The 10696-nt window shown below is 36.5% G+C and overlaps 1 protein-coding gene across 1 annotated transcript; it reads left to right on the top strand.

Moving 5' to 3' along the window:
• Positions 1-15: 15 nt before the first annotated feature.
• Positions 16-9428, top strand: LOC147496603 (DEK domain-containing chromatin-associated protein 1-like). Its single transcript, XM_086559559.1, has 11 exons — positions 16-868; positions 947-980; positions 3838-3917; positions 4022-4081; positions 4305-4415; positions 4504-4584; positions 4682-4759; positions 7208-7751; positions 8674-8738; positions 8819-8849; positions 9000-9428. Exons 1-11 carry the CDS (start codon positions 608-610, stop codon positions 9164-9166), a joined length of 1512 nt encoding a protein of 503 aa, XP_086415685.1. The 5' UTR covers positions 16-607; the 3' UTR covers positions 9167-9428.
• The last annotated feature ends 1268 nt before the right edge of the window (positions 9429-10696 follow it).

The following is a 10696-nucleotide window of genomic DNA, read 5'->3' as shown; positions in this document are numbered from 1 at the left end:
CCTTTTCTTATCATCTCAACTGAAACTTCCTTGTCAATCTCATCGACTTCTTTTTTTATTCCCCTAATCTTTTTCACACACTTCCTAACAAGATACCCTCTAAAAACCTTCTGAATTCTCGATACTGCTTCCGTTTCCTCTGGCCCAAAAACTGGTATACGAATAACCTTTGGTGTCTGAGTTTGACCAAGATTGTCGACTGATTGGTGCTTCTCGGTATAGATAGGGAGATTGATTCCAATAGTGTTGAAAAAAAGGATCATCCATCATGTATGTTTTTTTTTATTTATAGCAAGTTTGAACTACTTGGGAGATTGATTCCTAGTTTCTCGGTTGTTCTGGAATTTAATTTAGATCTTGGGCTTTAATAGGCCCAAACTGTTGGAGTCCCCCGCCTTGATGAAATTTCCAAATTTAGAATCTCCCCCGCCTTGATAAAATTTCTAAATTTGGCTGGACTCCAAATCACTCTCCAATCCACTTCACACTCTCTCACACACTCCGCACGCACGGCGAACAAACAATCCTTATATATATAAACTCAATTTAAGGATACCCTTCGTTTTTGTTTTGGGTGCCACGTCATCAATCCAAAAAAAAAAAAAAAATGGCAACCGAAACCCTAGAAGTGAAAATTCCTGAAATTGAACCTGAAGAGGAAGAATTTAAGGAAGCTTCTGAAGTATTTGAGGAAAAAGAAGTTGTAATTGAAGAGGAAGAAGAAGAAGAAGGGAAGAAGAGAAAGAGGGGAGGAGGGAGTTCTTCTACGCCGGTATCAAGACCTTCACGAGAGAGGAAAGTTGTGGAGAGATATTCGGCTCCTTCTTCTGATAAGGTTTCTGCTACTAAAGGAGTTGAAATTCACAAGGTATTTTGCTTAGTTTTATTGTAAAGATTAAAAATTTGTGTTGTTAGTAAATTGAATTGGAGTTTGTTGGAATTTCAGGGACGTGGGACGCAGCTGAAAGACATTCCAAATGGTAAAAATTTTTCTTCTTTTGTTGATTTTAATGTGGGGATGAGTTATGGTTGAGGGTTTACCAGAATTGACCATGATGAGTCTTTGATAAAAATAATTAATAAAGGGTATTAAGTTTTCTACAAGACACTGGAGAGATAATGAGTAGGGAAGTGGGGACCACTAATTCAAATCAAATGGACTAACGAATTTTATATATATTCACCCTTTTGAGTGAATGCAAATTAGGGAATGTAGATGTTGGAGAGAATGCAGATAATGCCTCTATTGATACAGGGGTTGTAGACCTAGTTATCAGGCTGAATAGGGAAGACTTCATTGGCGGGCGAGGTTTACTTGTATGTTTATTTATTTGTTGGAAGGGCAGTAACATTCCTTTGGTGAAAATTGTCTCTATTGAGACAATGAAAAAACAGTGAAGTTCTGACATTGTTACAAACAAAGATTTTACCCGAAAAGTTTGTATTATTAATGTAGAATGGAATGAGTAATGCTGGGAAGAGGAAGCAGGTTATGTTTGAGTTCATGCTGATTTCCATCACTTAGGTTTTTTTATTGCAAGACAATGGTCTTACTTCTGAGAAGGTTGAGCAAAAGAGAGAAAATATAAACTATTATGATCAGGATTAAGTTGGATACTTCAGAACAATTGTGAACTAAAGTGGTCATCAGATATGTTGCTAGTCTGTTGTGTGTATATCAGTTAGAAATTTGCCATTGTATTATAGCGAAAGTGCATATACAACCTCACAGATAGCAGTAGTAGGGTTGGTTTCTATTGTTCCTATTCCATCTTATTAGTTCCTACGAGATCTGCTTGCTATTGGTTTTGGCATAGTGCTATCTAACTGATTAGAAAATATAGAAGTAAACAAAAGTTAAAAAAAACTTATTGGTTCCAATTTTGGTTTGACTAATATGTTCAAGTCACTGAAATTGTTCATGTCACTAATAATGCAGAGTATATGACCTTACTATTCCACTGATTAGAAACAATTTTGTCGCTAAAACGTAGTGTGGAAAAACCCAAAAACATCAATAAGAGAGGTACACATTTTATCCATAAAAAGTAGTGAGAAAAACATCAATCGGGAAGTAGAGGGTGGGAGGGAGGGTGAGAGGGACAGGTATCTCAAAAATTATTTTCATATGACAGTTTGATAACTTTCTGACTAGAAGACTTTACATCATTTCAAGGACATTGAACAATAAGGTTTTAAAAGGTAAACTGTTACCAGTTCATGTGAAGAAATAATAATTGTCTCTAGGAGACTAGGAGGCAATTCAGTTTAGTAATAGATACTAGTTATGTGTATATATAGAATTCAATTTGGTAACAAAAATTAATTAATTAATTTTTAGTTTTTAGACTTGATTATAAACCATGGGTGTATGGTATTCTAGTGATATGAGAGTATAGGATAAGATCTTGAAGGAATTCCATCTTTTAAAATCTAGTGGGACATAGTTGGGGTCCACACTAGAAGTACGTGTGAGTATATCAGTTTGACACTTTGACCATTATCAATGTGGAGCATGAGTTGATTGGTTGACTAAAGCAACTACTAACATGTGGCATAATCAGTTGCTTAACTAAAAGAGAATTGATGGCTGGTTAAAGGGTAGGGATTTTTAGTAGTTTCTTGTAGGAGCCTTATGAAAAAACACTATTCAGTGAAGCGTTTTCATTACAGTAGTTAGATGTTACAGTAATAAGATAGTTTCAATTATGGGGTCACAAAAATTATAATTTACCGATTTGTATATATTATTAGAAAGTGGACGGAGTGAATTACTTGCTCAAGAGGAGTTTATTTTGTGACTAATGCCAGAGCAATGGTCCAGACTCCAGAGGAACTTGACATCAAGTGTGAATTGTTTTTTTCTTCTTGTTGATGACCCACTTTCATAATAAGCTATGCTATTTCTATATTACAAATATAGGTTGAATACGCCAGTCAGTCATGAACATTGCAGCGTGCTTCCAGCGCGCCCACAATTATGTTGTGTACAACATATTTCGGTGTGCACAATGTCGTTGATACATTTCGATGTGCCTCTGATGTGACAGTGAATCCCCAAATACTATTCTCATTTGAAAGGTCCATTAAGAGCGTTCTGAAATGCCAATTTTGTCATAATGCAACTTGCAAATAAAAATGTATATGAATGTAAAACAATAGAGAAGTATTGTGTTTGCCACACTTGCACCTAACCTCTATTTCACATGAGTAGTTTATGTTTTCTAATTCCTTTTTGATGTGCTATCTGTATTTGCCCCATTCTATTGCAATCTTACCCCGACATCACCATCTGATGTGTGGTTTGAGAAACATCTTGTCTGAAATAAAACAAAACTTGTCCTATTCCATCTAATAGTTTATGTCAAAATTTATGTAGTGTCGGACTCGCCTAGGTACTATCACTGAAGCTTAGGCTCACACCTTGCACCTTGAGTAAAACACACTTAGATGGTCTCCTTGTGGGGTCTAGTACTTTGGCCATTCCTGGGATTTTCTTATACCCAGCGCCTGTGATGATGTTTAAATGTGAAGCCTCAACTCTCAATTTAACCGTAAATTATCTTTTAGTGAAACTTGGTTTTTATCTGAAACCAAGGTTCCTTGTTATACAGCTGCATATATTTTGTTTCTGATATATTTTACTGAGTTTGGGTGGTTCCTTCCCTTTAATTTGACTATGAGGTCTCTAATTATGAATGTTGCACAGGATAGACTTTCTCAGTAATTAGGCTTCAAGTCTTCTGGACATTAAATTTAGTACTGTTTATATTAGATGCCATTCCCTGTTAAGGCAGACTGGCCTCTGAGTTTTCCTGATCCTGTAAACTGTTTCAGTGGCTTTTAAGTTATCAAAGAGAAAATCAGATGAGAACCTCCAGGTGCTGCACACAATCCTTTTTGGCAAGAGAACAAAGGTAATTGGTGGCTTTATTTGATTACTATTGGTCTGCATATCTAGTTATTCAAACATTGACTTTGACCAATTTCTACCACAATTAATTCTCATATGCTTCTACAGACGCACAGTTTGAAGAGAAATATACACCAGTTTTCGGGCTTTGTGTGGGAGGAAAATGAGGTATGGAAATTCTCTTTTGAAGGAAAAATGCTCATCCTTCTCTATTTTTTTGTTCAGAATATCTGTTTCTAGTTTGTTGCTCTTCCTTCTCTATTATTTTGTTCAGAATATCTGTTTATAGTTTGTAACTATTTTTTCTTCATGAGTTTATTTTACATGCTGAACCATTTAAGCATAGCTCATGACATATATTCCTCATTTACTGGGAGATCCCTTTCCGCAGGAAAAGCAGAGGGCGAAATTAAGGGAAAAGCTTGATAAATATGTTAAAGAAAAACTGCTGGATTTGTGTGATATGCTTGACATCCCAGTCGCTAAGTCCACAACAAAAAAGGTTGAAAGATTGTTCTGTTGTCAATTGGCTTCCTGAATTTTGATACAAAGCTGTGAACATGTGTTTATTCAATCACACAAACTTTCAGGATGAGCTGTTGGGAAAGTTACTGGAATTTCTTGAGTCTCCACATGCTACGACAGAAGTTTCACTTGCTGATAAGGAACAAGTTACGCACTGGCTCTTTGTTTTAATGTTTTGGTTTATATCTGGATGGGTTGTATGTTCTGATTTTTCCGGTTAAATTATTGGTTATTGAGTCTCAGAAAATAAAAAAGCGCAAGAGGAAGACTATATCAGGCTCAGGGACTGCATCGAAAGACAAATCTTCAGGACTAGCAAAGGTTTGTTTTCTAGTACTTGTGGTATTACATTAATTTACTGGTTGAGTTTTGCTAAATAGAAGTTGGTATGTCCATTGTCTCATTGATGTTAGCATTACATTTTATTTCATGTATAGTACTTTGAAAGTCGATTTAGTTTAGTGTCATTTTCAAAAAGGAAGATGAGGAAGTTCAAACATTTGGAGTATCTCAAGCTCTTTCTCGACTTGCTTGTATCCAACTAAAGTTGGAACTGTTAGAATTCTCCTTCAGTAACCTAATTGCTAATAATAGTGACGATGTTCGATGGAGATTAACCATTTGATTTCCGTAAGCTATATGGTATATGTACTACTTAGTGATGCATTTTTGGGTTGTGGATATGCATTTCTACAATCCATAGTTAAAGTGATTAAATATTTAAATCTGTTTTTCGTTTTTTGGATCTTGATGAATTTTTGGTTTCTAGATAAATGTCATGTAGGAGCTTTCCACATTCTAATTCTAAAATCACTTTTTCATCCCTGTTGTTGAGGACAATGACTATTTTCCGTGCTCCTTTTATGTCTGTGGTCGGGGTCCAAGGTTAAGCTTTTTCTCTTCTGCCAAGCAACTCCATAGCCCTTCTTGATCCTTTATTACCTGTCATACTAAGTTTCTGAGTGGTCTCGCACTTTTTATTACCACCATCCTAGTTCCGCCAACTGCCATGCATGATGAATGGAGACTGTCTGTTGTAATGTGTTAGTTAGAAAGTGATGTGTATAGAGATGCATTTTTATTCATGCTAATTGTATAGAAGCTTAGAGCTATAGTTCTATAGATTTTAGTACTGTTTGTTGTCTAGAGGTTTTAGTACTCAAGTATAGATCACAGAAATCTTCCCTGAAGCAGTTGTCCTAGTTATGGAATGGTTAAGGATTAAATCTCTGTTATGGAGATTCTAATCACGAATTCAGGGTAACACTAGAATGGTTTTGCTTGTATTGTGCTCAGACTTCGGGGTTTAGAACTCTGGTTTCCACCTACACGGTTTATGTCAGCTCCTGGTAGAAAGTTTGATTTAATTTCTCATCTAACTCCTTTTTAGCTCTGGGTTGCCACTACAATAGTAAATGTTGGATACACACGCTCACACTATGTTCATTCCTATCCATCGCTATAGTGTCTTGGATTTGATATGCCTATGGTTTTCCCACTGGGAATTTTTCCAGCATTGCTTGCACTTGTGAAATTGCTGTCAACCTAGGTTGTACTTCAACAAAATGGGTGGTCTCAAGCATTAATATCAACAAAATAGTAAGAAACACGTCATTCCAAAAGCCTGAGGTATTGGAGGTACGTACCAATGTGTTCTAGGGACTGTGTAGACATGGGGAAGGCACACGCTAGAAAGCAGCCCTGGTGCAGACTCGTGCCTTAGAACACACACGCTAAGCAACACCCCGGCGCAGACTCGTGCCTTGGAACACAAGACATTAAGAACTTTGTTGAGGAGGGAGGTTCAGAACCTAGATGTTTTAGCTTAATCGTTGTGAGCTGTAGAAGTCACTCCAATTATTTGTATCGAAAATATGAAAGAAATGACTTGGATGTCGTGGGTCAAATACAGTGTTCTAAAAAACAGCCTAGGTGGCCTTCTAGGTGGTGCCCAACCTTCTCGCCTAGGCCTAAAACCGGTTTCCAAAACGGTGGACCGATTAGGTGGTTGAGACGGACCAACTAGGCGGACTAATCAGTCTCTAGGCGGACTAATCGGTCTCTAGGTGGTCTAGATGGTTTTTTTTTTTTATTTTTTATATTTTTGATTTTTTTTTTATACTTGTATTTTTTTTTAAGCTTGGTGAAAAGGCCCAAGAAAGCTTAAGATTTAAAAGACTAAACCCCAATCACACTTAAAAGAAGAAAGCCCTTTACAAGTTGTTAAAAAATCAAGAGTGTGTTTCACTTCATCCTTTTCAAAATATATTATATTCTTCAGTTCTCTCTTCTCTCAGTTCAACTCAAGCAGTTCACTTGTCATCTTCAACTCTTATGCCTTTTTTTAAGTACTTTTGATTGTGTTTAATATGTGAATTATTGTAAGTGTTTAAAATTTGAATGATTGTAAATATGTAAAGTTTGATAAGTAGTGGGTGTGTATGACTATACATAATATATACATTAGGAAAAAAACCGCCTATCGCCTAGCCCGTCTAGTTGCTGCCTAGAAGGCCTAAGCGCTAGGCACTCTCCCACCATCCGATTACCGCCTAGCGTTTTTTAGAACACTGGTCAATACCTTGTACTTATCAGCACTTGATTTCCAGGGCATTGCTAATAGCTGGACAACTTTAAATAACTCTCATTATACAGTTCCTTTCTTGGATAATTAATCAGACTGTTCTGGCATTTTATTTTTGCCTTTTTAGTTGTCCACACACATGAAAGTAGATTGATTTTTTCTGTTTCCCTGCAATTTTCTTGCAGAAACAAAAGCAGATCCCAGAAGCTAAAAAGATCAAAAAGGATTCTGTTAAGGCCAAGGAGAAGCCTGAAGAAGATGATGAAGCTGAGTCTGCGGACATCAAACTTTGTTCTGATGACGATGATGACGCTCTTAAGATGCATAAACAAGAAAGTGGCGAAGAAGAAGAATCATCAGAAGAAGAGGACAAAGTTAAGGAGGTGACGGAGATGCAAAAGAGTTCTGGTAAGAAGAGTGTGAAGCGGGATTCAGAGGCCAAGTTCAAGACTGAGAAGGGCACTCCAACAAAACGAGAAAAAGACCCTAAATCTGTAAAAGTTCCTGCCAAGTCTACGAAAAGCCCATTGAAATCTGTTCCCAATAAAGGTGCTGCAACTGATGGTAAAGTTTCTGGCTCAAACACTACTTCCAAGGCGTCAATAAGAAAAAAACAAGGGGAAATTGAAAATAAGAGCCAGACTAGTCGCCCCGATTTATCTGGAAACAAAAACACAAAGAAGAAACAGCGAAGCAAGCTGGAGGGGAAGATTTCTGGCAAGGAAGAAGGTATATGATCTTTCAATTCTTTTTCCCCCGCGTTGGTCATACTTATACGCATCTTGTATGAATGACACTTAAATTTGCTTCACAGAATTATTAGATGACCTCATTCTGTGACACCTGCCTGCGGACATCTGGTTCAGTCCTTTAATATAGTGGTCTGTCCCTGTGCCTATAAGAAAACTATGGTGTTGAGTATTGACAAATTGTTTTTTCAGAAAATACTACGTGGTAGACTTTTGTCGTCATGTGGTGCGTTGTCATTTGTATTCTTGACTTGTAATGATGTATTACAGAATTTAGGTACAGAGCATAGTTGAGCTTGCAACTCTGATTGCTTAACTTCTTATTTTTGTTTTTGTTTGTGTTTGTGTTTGTGTTTTATTATTATTATTATTATTATTATTATTTATTTAAAATAAATATTAAATTGGTAAAATGTAAATGTATTATATTGATAATATGAAAAGTTTAAGAAAGAGGGATCCTATTTACATCAAGAGAAAAAGGGAAGAACAATTAACATAAAAAGGTCAACACATCAAATGTCCACGTGACAGCGACCTAGAAGAGGAGTCCCAATTAAACACAAAATACTTAACATTACCACAACATGCTTTTGTTGAATATCGTTAGAGTGAAATAGTGTTTTTGGCAGTTTGTATTAGAATGGCTTAAGGTGTGATTGATGGTTTTCCATGGGAAAACTTATGTTTTCTAAAATGGAATCTTACTACAGTTACAAATTTGAAAAATATGTTGGAAGATGAAATTAGTACAGGTAGATGTAGTTTAATTTTAGGTTCGGTACACTTTCTATATATCTTGAAGATGTTGTGGTACTTGAGGCATTCTTAGCCAATAGATTTTAGCGAACATTCAAGCTTGTGGTTTTATCTTGTACTATTTTGTCTTCTTGTCGAAACAGAACCTAGCAGAGATGAGATGCATGCTGCAGTGAGTGATATTTTGAAAGAAGTGGATTTCAACACTGTGAGTACTCGTGTCCAGAATGTGTTAATTGATGACTCTGTTGGTGTAGTAGTTTACAAACTTTTCTGGTTGTAATGCAGGCAACTTTGTCTGATATTCTCAGGCAGCTAGGTATGATTCTTTATTTTCTTTCCATACAACTATAGTAGTTATTGGACTGAGGTGATACTGAACCTAGTAAGTTATCATTCCTTTTAGAATTCTTAGTGCCTTTAATCATCTGAATATTTTGTGTTGGGTGTTATCCATGTGTTTGTACAGAAAAGCGATTTGGTATGACCCTAATGCACAGAAAATCAGAGGTTAAGGGTATAATAGAAGAGGTGATTAACAGTATGTCAGATGAGGAAGATGATGGAGATGAGGCTGAGGAGGATAACGGGGAGGCTAATAATGTTTCTGAAGAAGAAGCAGGCGAAGATAATTGATTTCCTCAACTGACTGTATCTGGAGATCAAAACAGATCTCTGCATAAGAGGAAACAAGTCATGGGTGGGGTTGAGGAAAAGCATCTTCAGCGAGAGATGCCTCTGCTAACCTTTGACATGGATCTACTAATGTGTACATTGTAACATCAAATTGGTACTTTCTACCTGGTGTGAGCTATTCTTTCTGTTAAAATGGTTGTTGACCGTGACTGGTGCTTCAGAATTTCTTAGCTTTGCCGTAATTTATACTTTTTGTTATTTATTTTCTTGCTTCCTTATTAGTTCTTTATTGATACAGCTTTTTATGTATGGGCGGTATATAGTCCTTCAATTAGATTGTACCTTGGGACTACGTTTCAAGATTTTAGCTTTCTGGGGGTTAGGGATGATGGCATTTAGACTTTTGCATGGGTACCTGATATAATGTGTTAGCATAAATGTTAGCCTTGCTATAGTTGTAGACTTGTAGTTAATTAGCTATATGATGACCGCTTGGTTTTTGGCCAATTTTGATTCTGGAGTACGAATGCCCTGTACCATGAACGAGGTTCCTGAGTGTATTTTTGCCTACAATGTGGAAGTCTTTGTTGGGTCTAAAACCGGTTGGTTCCGTGGAGACCTGGTTTTAAACTAGATGGTAACCAATTAATTGGATTCGAGTCGTTTTTCGGGCTGCAGTAGGTTACCTGCAGCAAGGTAGAACCATTGAAGAACGGTGCTAATTTTGTTCAGAATTGAAAATGATTTAAATAGTTTGATATCGAAATGGTTGGTAACTTGGTATCCCTACGAGCGGGCCTCTTATGGGCTACTCCTAGCTGAGGTATTTTGAACACATCGGTAGACAATATTGAGCAGCCCAAAACCAACTTATATCAGCGCTACTTTTTCAAAATGGGTAGACCTATGCAGCAGTGAGCCACTGAGCCGTCTGTTTGTTATTCGGAAATCTTGTGAAGATGGTACTTCCAAAACCAAATTTTCGTTTGGTGAATTTTACTTTTCCTGGGATTGGAATCATGCAGTAATAGTAAAGTAAACTATTACAATTAAATGGCCCATCTTCATTTCATTAGCCAAATTTAACTATCTCCGTGAAATGGATCCCAATGCTAACTAAAGTCCAAACATCAAACATGTTTGTGATGGAACTTCAAAGACATCCATCAGGGTTTAGATAAAATGCTACGGGTTTATTTCATATATTTTAGCTAATGTTGACATTAGGTATAGTCGTATAGAAAAAGGAGCAGGTTTGTTGTTGAACTAATGATGCTCTTATGATTTGAAGGAAAATAAAGAAATCAAGTTGAATATAACATCTCAACCATTTGAGTGTCTAGCAATATGTTTATTCTTGTGACTTATCCAGCGTTATGCTTGCAAGAAAGCTTAGGTAGACTTCTTTTGTTTCTCTCTACTTTGGCTCGCTTGGGTAAAAACATAACAAAGGGAAACAACCAAATTTTTTTTGTTAAACACGCTACAATCTGGAATAAATATCACAAGTGTTATAACACTTTCACTTAC

Source organism: Coptis chinensis, chromosome 5, assembly GCF_015680905.1.
Source record: "Coptis chinensis isolate HL-2020 chromosome 5, ASM1568090v1, whole genome shotgun sequence".
In the NCBI taxonomy this organism is placed as follows: domain Eukaryota; kingdom Viridiplantae; phylum Streptophyta; class Magnoliopsida; order Ranunculales; family Ranunculaceae; genus Coptis; species Coptis chinensis.
The sequence above is the reverse complement of the archived record's forward strand: the minus strand, read 5'-3'. Positions and strand labels throughout refer to the sequence as shown.

Excerpts from the sequence above, each read along its gene's own strand:
- LOC147496603 (XM_086559559.1), top strand. The coding sequence starts at position 608 with ATGGCAACCGAAACCCTAGAAGTGAAAATTCCTGAAATTGAACCTGAA. Across the intron at positions 869-946 it reads AAGGAGTTGAAATTCACAAG|GGACGTGGGACGCAGCTGAA; the intron begins GTATTTTGCTTA and ends TTGGAATTTCAG. Across the intron at positions 7,752-8,673 it reads GATTTCTGGCAAGGAAGAAG|AACCTAGCAGAGATGAGATG; the intron begins GTATATGATCTT and ends TTGTCGAAACAG.